Raw genomic sequence first — 17,417 nt, 5'->3', positions numbered from 1 at the left:
ATAACGAGGAAGGGAAAAAAGCCACACAACACTGTGGAGCTATAGCCAAAAACGAAAGCGAAAAGAGGGCCCTCCCTAGGCTACCTGAGCCCTGAACCAAGGCAACAGCCCCAGGGGAGCAGAGGCGCCCCCCGCCTCCCCGCTTCCACGCCTCTGAGTCACTTCTTAGGTTCGGCATGGGACCAGGCTCAAGGGTGGTACTCCACGGATGCCCTGAACCAGCTTCTCCCTATGAGAGTGCAGTGGAACTTGCGATGCCCTCCCACAGCTGCTTGCTGCGGGGGGAGGCGGGGCTGAAGGAGCATCCTTATTCCCTGGTGGGCGGGGGGGGGGTGTCCTGGGATCATGGGGGCCTGGGATGGGGGGGCAGAGCTGCAGAAGCAGGTGAAGGCAGAACGGGGCCAACAGCCCTTAGTGAGCCCCTGCTGGCCTGGGCACACACCCAAATCAGTCTGTGCAGTCCCTCACATACATGCCAAAATGCCACCCAGGGGCCACTAGGGGAGGTAAATAATTGGCCATCCTGCCAGACTTGGAGTCTGGATCATTTTCTAGAGGGAGGGAGGGAGGGATGGGATAGGAGAGTCCTTCCAGGCCAAAATGCACTCAGAGAAAGATGGGCAGAGACCTTCCATCCCCAGCCGTGTAACCCTGTCCCAGGTCCAAAGCGGAGAGGGGGCGGGAGCTCTAGGCGATCCTGTCTACACGTGGGCAGGTGTCTTCCCGCCCTGGGGTGGGGTGGTTCTGACTTTGGCAGCCACTGCCTGGTCATCAGGCCTCGGGTATACACTGAGGGTGCCCTGTCGCTTCCTGGCCGAACCTGCATCCTGGGCACCTCGGAGCTGAGGGTTTTGATTCCTTGCACTAATAACCCAGGCTGGTGTGGGCAGGGGCGCGGGGAGCATACTCCTGAATAGAATTCACTAACAGTGCAGTGATGAGCATGGCTGACCTAGAATGGCCTGTGGGAGACTTGGCTCCCGATGGAAATGGCTACAAATAAAACACCACTGATCCTGGAAAAAAAACAAAAAAAACAAGGTGTGGTTGGAGATGGCTGACCCTTGGGGATTAGGAGTTAGAGGGGGTGGGTGGGGACTCCCGCCTGGCTCTGGGGGTGGGGGTCGGCTGTGAGAGGGTGGGGGTGGCAGAAGGGGGGCACAGACCATGGGGAGACCACTCTCAGACTCGCAAAGAACCCCATGCTGCCCTTTAAACTTGCCATGAAGTCAAGGAGAATGGGGGTGGGGAAGAGAGGCAGGGTTAATTTCGGGTTAAAGTTTAGTTTCATAATCCAAGTTACAATAAGAAAGAAACTGAACAGAGAAAACAACAACCAACAACACTCCAAAAAAATTTTTCAAGATGTTGCTTTTTCTGGTCCCCTCCCCCAGGCACAGGTAGGACAGAGGCTCGTTGATGATACCAAAAAGCACTCCAGTTAAAAAAAAAAAACAAAACACATGGAACAGGGAGACACGAGGCAGCTGTACAACCCGCCCCCAGGGCAGGGGGACCAAGGGACACGGGCCAGAGGGTGGGTGGGGGCTCTGGAGGCCGGCTGGGGCAGGAGGAAGCGGAGGAAAGGCGCCCGGCACTCCGGCCCTGCCTGCCGGCCTGCCCAGCTCTCTGGCTAATGGGCCCTCAGCAGCCCCCCGAGAATTCCCTGGCCCCTCCAAACAAACCCCCAATGGGTGACTCAGGGGAGTGGGTCCTTTGTAGCTCGAGGCAGTGCCAGTTTGCATGGAACGGATTTTTACTGACGTTTCCAAAGGGCCTCACTGTGCCCGTCTCTTACCACCGAGGGTGTGGGGGTTTTTGGCATTTGCTCTCTGGGCTTTTACTGCTCCATTTCCTGGTCCCCTCATCAGCACCTCCCTCTGCCCACCCTCCTCAGAGCCCCTGTTATGTCCAACTAAACATCCCTGGGTGCTCCGGCGCCCTGGCCCGGGGGTGTAGGGGAGAGCTGCAAACCACGGCTCCTGGGTTTAGGAGGGATGGGGGTGGCATGGGGCTCTCGGTGACCAGGGGAGTGGGGGAGGCTAGGAAGCCTCACTGGGGGCCCAGCACACAGCAGAAGCTCCACTTGCTTAGGAAAGTGATGTGTGTGTGTGGGGGGGTGGGAATTGGGTCGGGGGTGGGGGGAGGAGATGGAGGGGTTGGGCTGGGGGGCGGGGACGACGGGACAACAGCCCAGCTCCAGCCCGACTCCACGGTGCACTGGGAAGAGGTTCCCACTTCACTCCCTAAAAGGTTGGATTCGGACACCAAGCGACCTGGGCCCTTGGGGGAGGGAAGAGAAACTCCTAATTCCCTTGGCAGCTGGAACTAGGTGCTCTCTGGTCTCTGCTAAGGGTGCCATGGGGGCTTCGGGAAAAGCAGCCTTCCTCACTGGGATCGAGCTGGCCCCACGGGTGACCCTCAGGGACTCGGGGATTTAGCCAGATCAGCAAGCCCACCGGCCAAGAGCAGCGGGCCGGGGCTGAGAGGGCGGGCTGCTCCAAGGTCTTAACCTAGAACTTCTCCGGCCGGGCCCGAGACGCGAGGCAGGGGGCCTTGTGAACCAGCAAAAGCAAAGAGGGACACAATCCTTGGTGCCCTGAAGCCCGGCTGTCAGGTGCAGGGGCCGTGCAAAGTCAAAACGCAACGCGTTTCCCTTTTTTTCAGTGAGAGCATCACCAGCTACCTTCGGTTTGCAGTCCCATGACTGAGCCCCGCTGGGGCTGCCCTGGGCAGCGGGGCCTGGCCCGCGCCTCCCTGCCCCCACCCTCCGGGCTGTGGTGAGAGTGGTGGACAGACGCAGCCGCACAGATCCAACCGGGCCTTTACCTTCCCCTGCACACTGGGCATGCCTGGGAGCCGCCTGGCCCGTACACCTTCCTACCTGATCCTCTGGCTGCCGCCACTGCCGCCGCTGCCACTGGTCCGTAAGCCGCTGCCGGGAAGCCTGGCAGAGAGAGAAGAGGGGAGCGGGGTGAAGGAGGGTCCCGGGTGCGTGTCCCAGGCCACACGCCCCCACCCCCACACAGAAGATGGGGTTGGGAAGGGAGGTCCACGGGTCAGCCTTTAGGAGGCACGTGGATCAGTGGCTTTTAGGCTTCTGGAAGGCACAGCATCTTTACATGTGTTTGATTCTCACCCATCTGTCACCCCAGAAACTGGTTTGAGAGGGCACACCAAAATAGTTAGAGAGGATCAGGAGAAGCTTCTCTTTATTTTTGGCTGTGGTGTGCAGCGGCTTAATGCGGGATCTCAGTTCCCAGACAAGAGACTGAACCCGGGCCCCGGTGGTGAAAGCACTGAATCCTATCCACTAGACCACCAGGGAACTCCCAGGAAGAACTTCTCTTGAGGGCAGGGTGAGCTCCCTGCTGCCCCTGCATTAGTGCCTGGTGATTCCCCAGGGCGTGTCCAGAGTGGCTTGGGGGATGCGGGGGGCAGGCACGGCCGGGTTGTTGGCAGGGGTCCCAGCGGAGCAGTCAGTCCTAAGCCACAGGCAGGAGGCCCTGCGGATGGCCTCTGGACACAACAGGTGTCTTGGCCAGGACATGTCTTAAGTCCAGTGGTTCTCCTGCGGCTCTGCAGGTCTGCTGGTCATCTTAACTCCAGACCCACGTGTCAGCAGTGTCACAGCCTCACGCCTAGGGGAAGCACTCTGGGGGTCCAGCTGTGGGAGGAAGTCTGGGGCTGCCAGGACCTATGTAGGGTGAGCCCTGCGGCTCCCGAGACACCTTAAGGGGATTTAGATTTGGCTTTTCTGAGCCCCACTGTCCCAATCAAGTCGGTCTTGAAGAGTCTCCTGGGGGTTTTGACCAAACTCTTGCGCTTTCTAGGAACACACCAGGCAGCAAGGCTGTCCCAGCAACAGGCCTAAATGTTGGACCAGGTGACTCAGCGTGGCTGCAGAGTGTCCAGGTGAAGAAGAGGCGGGCAAGTCCCCCCCTCTCCTGGGCTCCTCTCCGCCACTAACATGTGTACACACACACACACACACACACTCACAGCCACACCCCAAGACACTCATCAGACACACGCTCCCACACATGGAACAAACACCCTCTGCCATCCAGGCAGACACGTGGAGGCCTGATCCCCAGTGATTGTGGTTTTCAATGATGTGCCAGAAGCCAGCAGCAAAAAAGCAGCCCCCAGCAGAGGGGGCTCAGCGTTGGCCTTTGAGCCTTCCAGACCCAAGGAATTTGTACAGGATGAGGGGGGCTGGGGGGGGGGGCATGCACCAGAGAGGGCGAGGAGCAGGGGAGGAGAGAGAGGACAGAGACAGAGCCGTCTCCCAAACACAGCGAACTAGAAGCCCTCTAAACTCTAAGGCTATCATCCTAGCTACACGGAACTACAGGAAGGAAAGAAGTTCAAAAGGGAAGGAGCTAGTCTAGAAAAACGTCACGCTAAACTACTTCAAATGCCAATGAAAAGAGACATACTTGCATTTAAATATGGTAAGAGGGCTGTTGAAGGGGGAAAAAGAAAGATCCAGGTGAAATAAATGTACACGGCAATGACCCCTGCCGAGACCAGGGAAGGGACTCCCCCACTGAGTCCGTTCCCCATTTCTTCCAGGCGGGATCTAGAGTTCTGAAGATGGGGGTGCTGGCGGAAAGTGCTGAAGGAAAATAAGGAAGACGTCGAGTTATTTCTCCTCATCCCGACTCTCAGCCCCCCAGCTCTGCTTGCGGGGCTCAGGGGCTCCTGGAGGAGGAGGCAGGCGGGGGGGGGGGCGGGGGGGAAGGAAGGCTGGAAGGAAGGTCATTATTTTTTGGCGCTGTCTCACCGCCTACCCTTGGAAGCGTGAAAAAGTGGTGGTGGGGAGGGGCGGGGAGCACTGGGGAAGGGGAGTTTCGGCAATCAAAAGACTTTTAGCCAAAGGTCTATTTTCTGGAGTTGAGCGCATCTGGGACCAAAAGTCCGAGAGAAAGAGGAAGGGAAAAAAAAAAAAAAAACAACCTTATCCAAGAAAAGAAACCCATTATTCTTAATCTCAGATAAAGGCTCCTGCGGAAGACTGTGCAGCAGACACTGCTAAGGGCTGGAATTTAATCTCAACCATCAAAATGGGGCTAAGCAGAGTGACACGTGTGAGAAAAGGGAGTGGGGGAGCAGGGGAGGACAGCCACCTAGTATGCCCAGAACAGTGGAGGTAGGCTCCAAAGGTCACCCCCCACCCCCGCCACAGGGCATCTGAGCCTCTAGGGCCACAGTGCCAACCCCCCACCCCCACCCCACCGAGTCCTGTGTGGGGCTGATCTCATCCACCTCCTCAGCTCCATACCCTCCTTCCCTGTTCTGTTGGGCCCCCTAGCCTCGCTGGTCACCCCCAACACCTTCTCCAGATGAACCAGTGGAAGAGCCGCTGATGTTATTTCCAAGGTCAATGGACTCTCCTTGGTGGTGCAGATTGTGGGGGAGGCCTGAGCACAGACCCAGGAAAGGGGGGACAGCACTGGGGCTGCCCCAGCCAGGGAACTCTTGGGCCTAAAGCTGTCCCGATGGAGCACCGCCTGTCTCCAGGACAGCAGGAGAGACCTGAGGACCAGCAGTCCCCAGGGCTGGAAGAGCAGAGAGGGAGGAGCCTTGCAGAGTCAGCTCCTCGTCCTGTTCTCAGCATCTCTCCCCTGGCCCTCAGGAGCCAGGGGCCACCCGTGGCAGGCTTCCTCCTTGGGAGACCTCTTATTTTTATAGGGATGGGGGTCCTGGCTCCCCTGGAAGGGTGTATTCAGGGGAAGAAGGGGGGAATGAGGTAGGTCTGGCAGGACTCCTGGCTTCTTGCTGGGGCTGTAACCAGGCAAGTGTGGCCGAGCCCCTGGTCCATGAGTGCCGCGGCCACCCTAGCATCCTACTGCCCAGATCCCCCTCTGCTGCTGGGATCCGTCCTTGACACAGCCTGTCTGGCCAACGCATGAAAGGGACAACCAGGCTTTTCCTTGTGAGGCAGGTTAGCCCGAAAGCCAAATGGACAGACATGGATGCTAGCTGGGTTCAAATCCAGGCTCAACCACTTACTTGCCAGCTGAGTGACTTGGGGCAACTGCCTCTTAACCTTTCTGAGCCTAGATGTCCCCGTGTGTAAAAGAGATGACGCTATTCATTGGAGCTTAATATGTGCAAAGTGCTTAGATGAATGCGTGCCAGGAAGTAAATGATCATGAGCGTTAGCTGGCATTCTGCTGCGGCCACTCGGGCTCTGTCCAGCCATCAGCCCTGCCTTCGAGCCACGACTCTCCCCCATGCAGGGTTAGTCCCCTTTCTCCACAGTGGGCCACATAGTCAGATATTGGAAGCGCACAGGAGGCCTGAATTCCTACCTATGACAGTGGTCTGTAATCTTTCCTATTGTCCCAACTTCATGATGTCACTTTAGCGGAGCTACGTTTCCATGCCTCAAAATGAGAACATGCGTTCCTTTGGCTCCAACAACACCTGGGCCAGCCTGCCTGCCTGGCATGACCCTTGTGGCCCAGTACCTCCCATTTTGTAGTAGGAAATCAGGCAGAAAGGAGACAAATGTTTTTGCTAATGAAACTTCAAGGCTTGAGCGCTACAGGATGCCCACCTGGGAACTTAGGTCTTAGGAAGGTAGTATGTTCCTCCTGTTAAAGACTTGCATTTGAAAGAGGACATGCAGAAAGAATGAAGCACTAATGGTGGAATTCTGGACATGGGCAGGTGTCTGCAAACCTTGCTGGAGCTGCGACTGCTGAATGGCCATCAGACCCAAGGACCCAATCTCACCAGTCTGGTGCTCCTGCGCCCTACCAGTGGAAAAACAGAAGGACCACCAGACTGGGCATCAAAGCCTGGCCGCCAGCCCCAGTGGCTCCTGCCTTGCTGTGTGACGTGGGCATGGTGTTGTACTTCTCTGGGCCCAAAGGAACCAACTCCTGTCTCCTGCAAGGAGGCCGGGCTGGATGACCTCTCAAGTTCCTTTATCCCTAAGCCTGCATGAGCCAGTCTTCCTGGGCTAGGAGAATGACAAACTGAAGTCCCTCTGTCACTTGAAAATGCCCCTTGGCTTGGCACTATCACACCTCCGGGATCAGCAACTCATCTTCTAAGTGCAAGCTGTTGCCATCCGACTGACAGTGAATGAGACACTTTTCTGGACTTTTTAGAGCTGTGAGACTTTGCTGCAAATTAGAAGTCAACAGCGCTCTTGTTTTTTTTGCAGAATTCTGTGACACTGCACCTACTTTTTATTGCTTCTGTGGCACTTAGCAGTTTCGGCCTTACCGAAGCACAGTTATTTTTACCTGCACGTCTTAACGTCTCTGGCTGGGGGGCAAGTTCTAGGGCAGGGACTGAGTCACATGTCCCACTCAGGACCTAGCTCAGAGTCTGTCCCCTGGAAGATTCTCATGGAGCATCTGCTGATGAGATCAGGGGTCCCTGAGGAGGTGGATGAGAGCCAGTGCTGGGACACACTGGGTAAACTGAGCTGAAAGGCAGTGCCACCTGCAATTTTAGCTGCCTCTCTACTCCCTGCCCTTCACCTCGGGGGCTGCAAACTCAAATGCCCACAGGAGCGGGCCAGGAGAGTAATTAACCCAGTGAAAGGTTCCAGGCTGTGGCCAACAAGAGCACCCTGTCCTGTCTAATGAATGATTTCCACCCCTGGTGATTCCGATGTATCTGGTCTGAGATGCAGCCTGGACAGGGGGACCTTTCAAACATTTCCCAGGTGATCCCAGGGTGCCACCGAGGGAGAGAATCTTTGGTTTAAAGGCTTTCAGTTCTTGTTTTTGTTTTTTGCTTTTTAGGGCTGCACCTGCAGCCTATGGAAATTCCCAGGCTAGGGGTCCAATCGGAGCAGCAGCTGCCAGCCTACACCACAGCCACAGCCATGCGGGATCCAAGCCGTGTCTGTGACCTACACCACAGCTCACAGCTCATCCTCAACCCACTGAGCGAGGCCAGGGATCGAACCTGCGTCCTCATGGGTAGTAGTCAGGTTTGCTACCGCTGTGCCACCAGGGGAACTTTCAGCTTGCATAAATTTTTAAAAGTTACATCACGCCACCCATCTGCACAGTCTGTCATCCAGCTACCTTGCGGAAGGACAGGCCCTCCTGAGGACACGGTCATCACCAGACCCTTGCGACCGCCTCCTGCGAGATCCACAGCAGGGTCTCATTCAGACAGTGGGTCTCTATCCAGGCCAAAGGCGCTTTAACACACAGAGAATCAGGCGGAGCCTGTGTCTCTATCTTGTCTTAAAGGCCTTCCAGATGATTCCGCGGCACCATGGGGGCAGAGAATCCCAGATTTAGAGGATGCTTTGGGGTGTCCTTGATTTTTAGGAAACCCTGAAGGGCCCCACTGCCCACGGCAGGGTATCAGGTCATGGACCTCTTTCTTTGTATCCTCTCTCCCCTTCCTGGCACAAGAAAATGCTGCCTGGAATGCGGGGCTGGCTTGGTCCCTACTTATTTCTCTGACTTCGGATGAGTGAATTCTGAGGTTCCTTATGGCTCAGACAAACTGTGATTTTTGAGGGGAATCTTTATTTTTTTTAATTTTTATGTATTTATTTTCCTTTTAGGGCTGCACCCATGGCATATGGAGGTGCCCAGGCCAGGAGTCCAATCGAAGATACAGCTGCCAGCCTACACCACTGCTCACAGCAACGCCGGATCCTTAGCCCACTGAGTGAGGCCAGGGATCAAACCCGCATCCTCATGGATCCTAGTCGGGTTCATTAACCGCTGAGCCGCGAAGGGAACTCCGAGGGGAATCTTTCTAAAACGCTCTCCTATAATGTGCATCACTGTCCCAAATGGTCCCCAAGGAAAGACATTTTTCCCCTACGTGGTGTTTGCTTCAATTAAAGCACACCCTGCAGCCCCCCACCAGCGCTTTCTACGGATGGTTCAAATGTTCTTAGCTAAACCCAACGCTGCCTTACGGAATCAGACCCTGCAAAATAAGCATCTGAGAGGAAAAAAGGGCCATCCAGAATGCAGGAAACAAGCCCTAGAAGCGGTGAGACACGGCACTGTCACTCTGGCTAGTCTAGGACGCTCCCCACCTCCTGGGCAGGTCTGCCTGCTGCAACGGGGCTGGTTCTCTTCAATCCATAGCTCTGGCTTCGGTGCACAGACAGAGTGGCAGCTGCAAGGGGGTGAGGCCGGGACAAAGCTGGGTGGTGCGTTTTGGGAGGAGGAGGAGGACCGGGGGTTCAGTGCGGAACAGAGGGCCTGAAGAGGAGGACAAACCGCTCTAAAAGGGACACGTTTACACGCTCTCACTGTAAACTTTTGCTTTGAAGGAAGCTGATAGACGTCAGAAAACAAAAGAAACACCCCCTCCCCCGGCCCTGAGTTCCTGGCATTCAAAATAGGCATTCCTGATTTCCACACTCCTTTTTAGGAGAAGCCTAAGATCCCCCGAGGATACCTCCAGTATCATCCCCAAGGAGATCCCGGACCCAGGAGAGAGCTGTGAGCTGCTGTCGGGGCCAGGGACGCTGGGCAACGTGTCCGCTGGAAATGCCGTGGCCTCTGCTGGGAAAAGGGAATCACTGGGGACCTGGCTAATGTCCCTCCGGAGAGGAAGGCAGAGGGACCAATGAGAAGGCCTGTCTGCCTGGGTCAGAGGTGGGGAAGGGTCTGCCGGACCTGGGCCCCCATCCTCCCCGTGACCTAAGGTGGGTGAGAGGCTCCCGGGTCAAAAGCCCCAAGGGTATGGGCACCACCGATAGAGGGACGGCACAAAAACTGTCCCAAATAACTTAATGCAATTGCTATTTAGCTTAAAATTTTGAAACTATGTAATTCTTTCGATGTTTTGATGCAGACAAAGGGAAGGTGCCTGGCAACATCAAAACTTTGTGAGATTTTATAAAGTTTGGTTGTCAGAGAGCCTCTGCTGGGATGAAAGGGGTGGTGGAAGCATGAACAGAGGCGTCAAGGAGCATCCTTTGGACATGACAAGAAAATGCGCAGAAGAGACAAGTGCGAACCTCCCAGGCAAAAGTGGAGGGCGTGCATCTGCCTGCAGATCAGGTCAGGAGCTCAGGAAGCAAAGAAAAGCATCTGCTACCCCCCACAGCCTGAGCGCCACAGCCCGGAGCCCCGGGAGAGGGACGAGGCTGTCCTCACATCTCTGACCCCGGGCAGAGGGATGAGGCCGGCCCCACCCCGACCGGCGCTTTGCTTCTGATCTCCCCGGTGACTGATTCTTGCAGCTCAGAGACAGGCCTTGGTCTCAAAGTGGCCTGGCTCCCAGTTTGGAGGGTGGCGTCGAGGGCCGTGAAGAAGAACAAGAGGTCCATGGAGCTGCGGGAGTCCCTCTGAGGTGGGGGCTCTCCCCTGCCTGCCTCTGCTCCAGGCAATTTCTCTTGCCTCCCTCTTCCTCTGAGGCCTGGGCTCTACCCTCCACCACCGCCCCCCCCCCCGCCCCCAGAGATTCTGATCATCTGTCTGGGGGCAGTCTGGACAACAGAAACTTCTAATGCTCCCCAAATGGTGTCTGGAGCTGAGAATCTGGCTTTAGGCCCTGTCTGCTGGCATCCTGGGACTCTTCTGGGAGGCAGGAAACAGAAAGCTCCACCTAGGGACTCTGGCCCAGCATCCTTCTCCAGGGGCCTTGGTCCCTCCCGACAGAGAGCTGGGGCCCAAGTCCCCTAGCTCACCTAGGATAGAACCTTCTGGAACTCCAGCCCTGTTCTCAGCCCTTTATCTGCTCAATAGGTTTTTACTGAGCATCTATTACAGGCCAGGCATTGTTCTAAGCACCAGGGTCAAAGGGATGAACTAAATGCACATTCTCCGCCCTCCCAGAGCTTCTAAACACCACCCCCTGATGGGAAAGGGGGCTCCATGTGCACACAAACCAACTCCTGGGGCAGGAGAGATGACCGGCTACCGAGAAGCAGGGCCTGGGGTTAAAGGGGTGCTGTGGCTCACTCTGCCAGGAAGAAGGCGGGCTCTGCCTTGGACCTGCCCAGCCTGAAGCCAGGCCTCTGACTGCATGTGCTTTGGGGTGTTCTTTTTGCTGAGCTCGAGACCTGGATGTGGAGACAGGAGTCAGCCATCAGAACACTCAGTCCTGGAGTTCCTGTCGTGGCTCAGCAGAAACGAAGGTGACTAGTATCCGTGAGGATGCAGGTTCAATCCCTGGCCTCACTCCATGGGTTAAGGATCCCATGTTGCTGTGAGCTGGGCTGTAGGCTGCAGATGAGCCTGGATCCTGCATTGCTGTGGCTGAGGCTGTGGCCAGCAGCTACTGCTCTGATTGGACCCCTAGCCTGGGAACCTCCATATGCCACAGGTGCCGCCCTAAAAGACAAAAAAAAAAAAAAAAGGACACCCAGTCCTGGGGAGGGTAGAGTGTAGGGGGGTGGCCATTCCAATGGACTCTCTTTTCTCCAAGATCCAGGAAAAGGAATGGAAGCATTCCTGCCGCTACGGTCTTGACCTAGCTCCCAAAGGTCTCACCCCTTCAATTCGATTCAGTTAAGAAAGTCACCAAGCTAGGCCCTGGCACATGTGACCAAGATGGAGGGCCCTCAAAATTCTTTTCAGTCAGGATCCACGGAGCTGGGGGCAAATCCTTCCCTTTCTGGGTCCTAGAGACCCAGGGGGTTCCAGCTTTGCTCATCCTTGGCCCGAGCACCTTGGGCCTTGGGGACAAGGCAAGGTTTCTTTGCCATTCCGGCCAGAGGGCCAGCATCAGGAATGGCTGATACAAGCGCTTCACACCGGCTCCTGGCCCTAGAAGGACGTTCTGTTCAGCATCACTCTCTCTCAAGCAAGACCTCAAGGGCGAGAACGGCCACAGCGAGTGTCACTCCGAAGCCACTCTTGCGGCTGCATGCCCATGTGGTCCTGGATAACTCAGGGACACCCACTCGCCCACGGAAAAAACCTCAGCCTGTCTGAGACGGAGACCAAGACCTTCAAGGTGAAGGCCTTTCAGTTTGTCAGAGTGTCACAGTGTGACATGAAGGCATGCTGTCGTTTCTCAGGTGACATTGACACACTCTTTTGAGTTTCTCCTTCTCTTCCTTCACGCCTCATAAAAACGCAATTTCTGCCTTTGAAACGTTCTCCCACCTACCACCAATCGACGTCAAGCTACTGGTCTGGCCATTGGACCTTCTAGAGCTCACTGTGCCCATGGCTCTTTATCCTGCTCCCTGGTCTCAACGTTTCAGACGTCCAATCACCAGGTAAAGCGTCAACCTTCTGCAGCCTCCTCGAAGCGTCTCTCGCGGAGCCATTTAGAGCTAAAAGCCCTGCTCTCCTGAGCCTCCTCCTGCCGCCTACCTTCCCAGGCTTCACTGTCTATAGGCCTCTGTACAATTCCCAGCGCTGCCCCAACAGCACCCACTGAGGCCGACCAGGCTGCAAATGCTCAAGCCTTGAGCACCCCGAAACTTTTTGCTGGAAGACCCCAGGCTCCCACCGTGGCCTTGTCACCAGCTCGCTGAGTAAACTGCCACCTGCCACCCTTCCACGCAGGATCCCTCACTTCCTGACTCGGGTGATAGTCCTTTTAGGGGCTGAAAATTGGGCACGGATTGGTGGACCGTGGGATGGCCAGGAGGTCTTGGGGAGACCCCAGGTGGTGGATGGGAAGCACTCTGGGGCTCAAGGCAGCTAATCAATACAGACTTCATTAACAATTTTTTTTCTTTTGTTGGTGTTTAGGCCCACACCCGAGGCATATGGAGGGTCCCAGGCTAGGAGTCTAATTGGAACTACAGCTGCCGGCCTACACCACAGCCACAGCAAGGCTGGATCCGAGCCGCATCTGCGACCTACACCACAGCTCATGGCAACGCCGGATCCCTGACCCACTGAGCAAAGCCAGGGATCGAACCCACATCCTCATGGATACTAGTTGGAATTGTTTCCGCTGCGCCACAACGGGAACGCCCGTTAACCCCTTTAATAGCTGGCAGATCCTGCCATTGCATAGCAGCCCTGGGTGAAAGCCCAGAACCTTCTCTGTGCCTTTGGCTCCTCACCTTTCTAGTAGATGAAACGATGCAAAAAGGATCATTACGCTGATGACGACAGCAGCAGCACCTTCCATGGCCAAAGGGCTGCACATCCCCCCCCCCCCGCCCCCACTCAGCGAGCCCTTGCTGCGCGCCCCCCATCCCCCCTGCAGGAAGACCTTACTAGGGGAAGGACGCCAGGCGGAGAGCTTCAAGGAAGCAAGGGTACCATGTGGTTAAAGGCAAGGTGGCAAAACCCCCAGCTCCCACACTTACTAGTGATGCCACCCAAGACAAGTCATGTGACCCCCCCACCCCTGGCGGCCTCATTTTGCTCCTCAGGAAGCCCTGCTAATGACCTCCTTGCAGGGCTGCTGTGAAATTCAGGGCGATGACGGCCCCCGTGCCCCGTTATCTGGCACTGGGTGAGCTCTCAGTACGTGGAATAATAACTTTTATTTCTATTTTTATTATTACTGCCCAAGGTAATAACAGCAGCGGAGCCTTCCTATTCTGAAATCCTATTAATTTACATGCCATTTCGCATCCAAAGGGCTTTAATAGATAACATTTACAATTTGCTTGTGAGTGATAAGGGTGCGTTTTATGTGAAGTGCAGGCTCGAACGTGGCTGGGTGACGTGGCGGCAGGAGGCATGGGACTCGCAGGGACGCAGGGAGCGCCTGGCTGCCGTGGCCGCGGCCCCGGGACGTGGGGAGCCCCAGGTGTGGACGTGGATTCTGGAGCCCTGGTGCTTGTGCTCATCTGCTGGACTGGTCTCTGCTACCCTCTTCCTCCTGGACTTGTCCAGCTCCTCTAGGAAGGGCCCAGGTAGAGGAGCCCCCGGGGGTCCTTCTGTCCAAGGGGAATCCTACTCTCTCCTCTGTTCCCAGCACAAGCCTCCTAGAAGCCAGGGGCGTCCCTCTGGGTCGTCACTGTATCCTCAGCATTGAGGGTGGGGCTGTGAGGCAGCAGGTGCTAAAAACTGCGTTGAATGTGTCAAGGATGGACAGGCGGAGGATGGACGGACAGGTGCGAGGGGGTGGGGAAGAAGCGGGCTCTTTCTGCTCCTAGCAGGTTCTTACCTGAATCCTAGCTTGCTGGTGCCAGAGGTCAGTAGAAGCAAGTGTGGAGAAGCCCTAAACCCACTCCACGAAGAGAGCTGTGGGGCAAGCTCCACACCCTCCCGGCAGGGAGGGATCTCCCTAAGGCATGGGGGTGGGGACAGCATCTCTGGTCCACGGAGTGTCTGCCCATGATCCCTTGGGTCTGGGCAGAAGGGGCATCAGCTTCTCAGTGCCAAAGTCTGCTGTCTAGCCGTCCTGGCCCAGTTACTGGGACAGCATCCGCCCAGATGGTGGCCAAAGACTCATCGGAGGCAGGAATGCAAGGGAGGGAAGACACTGGCATGACTTTGCGCCCTTATACTTGCTGGTCCCTTGATGCGGAATGCCCTTTCCTCATTGGCTGCTTAGCAAACTTCTATTTGCACTTCAAAACCCAGTTCTGAAAGTGCCCCTCCTTCCTGAAGGCTTCCCAGGCAGTCAATGACTCTTCCCCCAACCCCACCCTGGCTCACACTGCACACCAGCCAGACCCCACAAGGATTCATCTGGCCACCTGTGGGGTGCCTCTCGCTCCTGCTTGCTGAGGATCCCTTCCTGGGGGCCAGAGAGGACCCAGCGAGGGCAGGTCCTGACAGCACTGTCCAGCGCACTACAGAGAATGCGCTCTGGTGCTCCACCCCCGCCCCCTGGCCCCAGCTGAAGGTGCAGGGAGCACAGGGGGTGACCCCCTTGGCTGGGGTCTCTCAGGGCAGGGGATCCAAGCTGACCTGGACTCGGGGACATTGTCTCTGGGCAGGACTCTGTCTTTTCAGCCTGGGGAGGAGGAAGGAATGAAGGCCAACCTTGGCCTACGGGTTTGTCCTTGGCCGTCCTGGAGGCATGAGCTGCCCATCCCTCGGGCCTGGCACGGCTATTTTCCTCTAACCTCACAGTCTGTAATTTCTCGTTGTGTTGTTTTTTAAGCTGCAGTCCTGCACTTGCTTTTGCTGATGGAAATTAAAACTGAAGGGCTTAAAGCACTGTGATTATGTTCCTGCTGGCAGGCTGACTGGGGACTTTGTGGGCGGGGTTGGGACAGGTACCCAGAAGGAGTTGGGGGGTAGGGATGGCACGGCTGGAGCAGATGGGATCGGCAGGCTCCATCGTGGGTGCAGGCCAGGCCCACAGCCTCCCTCCCGTGGCTTTGAGGGAGCTGGCTGGGCCTCCCCCCTTCCCCAAAGCTCTAGATCATGCCTGGTCCAGGGACCCTCTCAGCAACCTCTGAAGAAGGCGACAGGACAAGGGTCAGTAGCCCCATTTGACAGATGGGGAAACGGAGGTCCAGGGGTGGCCTTATGCTCCCAGCAAGCTGGGGGCAAGAACTCAGAGTCCCAACTTCCTGCCTGAGAACAGGGCGCTCCGGCTTCAGCAGCTCTGAGTCACGTTCCCCTTTATTCACACAGAGGCGCTTTAAGAAGCAAGGAAACCCAATCGAAAGCCAAACTGTCACCCTCCTCTCTTCGGATAGCTCCAATTAATTTCTGCAAACATGTATTAAGTGCCTATTAGGCCCCACGCTCTGCTTTCATCTGGGGAGAGCATCAGCTCCTGCTCTTCCACGAGAAGGGAGCAGCATGGCGGGGCAGCCTGTCCACAGCTCCTGCGGGGGTCTGGGTGTGCTGCTGTATGTTACTTCTGCACTTTTTTTTTTCTTCTGTCTTTTTGCCTTTTCTAGAGCCGCTCCTGCGGCATATGGAGGTTCCCAGGCTAGGGGTCTAATTGGAGCTGTAGCCACCAGCCTATGCCAGAGTCACAGCAATGTGGGATCCGAGCTGCGTCTGCGACCTACACCACAGCTCATGGCAACGCCGGATCCTTAACCCACTGAGCAAGGCCAGGGATCGAACCCGCAACCTCATGGTTCCTAGTTGGATTCATTAACCACTGTGCCACGACGGGAACTCCTGCACTTTCTTCTTTAAAACAGCAGCTACCCTTTCCTGGCTAAGCTTGCTTTCAATATTCAAATGAGGGGGTAAGCCCCCAGGACCTACAGGGCCAGGTGGCAGGGGCATGAGCTGGCCAGAGGAGGAGCTGGTTTGGGATTTAAAATCCACCTGTGAGTCCAATGTGGGAAGGCGATAATCCCTAGAGAGGAGGCTTGCGCTGGAGGGCGGTGCAGATTCGAGAGGGCTGGTGACAGAGCAGGGGCGTGCGGGCTGCTGTGTCAGGAGGGGCCTCCCTTTGCAAGGGAATGCTTCCGTTTATGGCACTAAGACATCTAGCTGGGGGCGCTTGGGACTGTGGTTATGTTGGTGGATCTGGGAAGCTGACCGGCCATCTGGGCATTTCAAGATCAGCTTCCCTACCAGCGAAGAGCCAGCCACCGCTCACTGGGTGGGTTCCGTTCCGGACCCAGCCGGAAGCACTGGGGCAGGAAACACTGGCAGAACCTGAGGACCCACCATGTCAAGGGTCCCTGGGGGCATTTCTGGGGGGTGCGGAGAGAGCCCCTTACCAACTTAAGCAGGAGGAAAGTCCTGAAGTTTAAACTGACACCCAAGGGAAGGGTCATTCCAAGCCATCGGTTCCATGATGCTACCACAGTGGCCTTAGAATCGCCTCCCCTGACAAAGCCACAGAGGCTGGGAGGGAGGCTTGCTCCTCTCTCTCCAAGAACTTGACCAGCAAAAGGAGAACTTTGTCTGGCAGTGGTGCAAACAGGGGTTCTCCTGAGTGGGGGTTGATCGCCAGGGTCTCGGCCACTTGGTTGGGCTGGAAGGATGGACAGAAGCGACCTGGAGTCACTGGATGCAGTGGCTCAGGTTACCCATTCAGGCAGGGCTTTAGGCCTTTGGTGTGGCAGCGGTCAGCATCCCCCGCCCCCTTTTTTTCTTTTTGGGACCGCACCTGCAGCATATGCAAGTTCCCAGGCTAAGGGTAGAATCAGAGCTGCACCTGCCAGCCTACGTCACAGCCACAGCCACACTGGATCAGAGCTGCACCTGCGACTTGCATGGCAGCTTGTGGCAACGTTGGATCCTGAACCCACTGAATGAGGCCAGGGATCAAACCCACATCGTCGTGGATACTCGTCAGGTTCTTCACCCGCTGAGCCATAACGGGACCTCAGCAGTCAGCCTTTCTGAACACTTTACAAGTGTCCCTGGACAGACCTGACAGGTTGGGAGTGAGCAGGTTCAGGAAGCAGCCCCTTCCCCATGGCCAAGGCTGCCTTCCTAGTCATCCAGTTTAAGGCAAACTCCTTTCCCTCCCAAGACCCTGGGCTGCCTTCACTCCACTTTCCACATTCCAGCCACGGCCCTCAGGATAAGACAGACCACTGAGCCTTGGTCTTGGCTCAAAGACGAGATGCCTTGACTGAAGCTGACACTGTGGGAGCCCCAACTGAA

General features: G+C 56.4%; 1 protein-coding gene across 2 annotated transcripts in view; it reads right to left on the bottom strand.

The window, feature by feature from the left end:
* MSI2 (musashi RNA binding protein 2) overlaps positions 1-17,417 on the bottom strand; it is a 441,294-nt gene that overhangs the window by 31,078 nt on the left and 392,799 nt on the right. For both annotated transcript variants that reach the window (XM_047758358.1, XM_047758359.1), the window contains exon 11: positions 2,885-2,947. In XM_047758358.1, the coding sequence (XP_047614314.1) occupies positions 2,885-2,947 (63 nt within the window). The remainder of the gene's footprint in view (positions 1-2,884; positions 2,948-17,417) is intronic.

This window comes from Phacochoerus africanus, chromosome 14, assembly GCF_016906955.1.
Source record: "Phacochoerus africanus isolate WHEZ1 chromosome 14, ROS_Pafr_v1, whole genome shotgun sequence".
Lineage (NCBI taxonomy): Eukaryota > Metazoa > Chordata > Mammalia > Artiodactyla > Suidae > Phacochoerus > Phacochoerus africanus.
The sequence above is the reverse complement of the archived record's forward strand: the minus strand, read 5'-3'. Positions and strand labels throughout refer to the sequence as shown.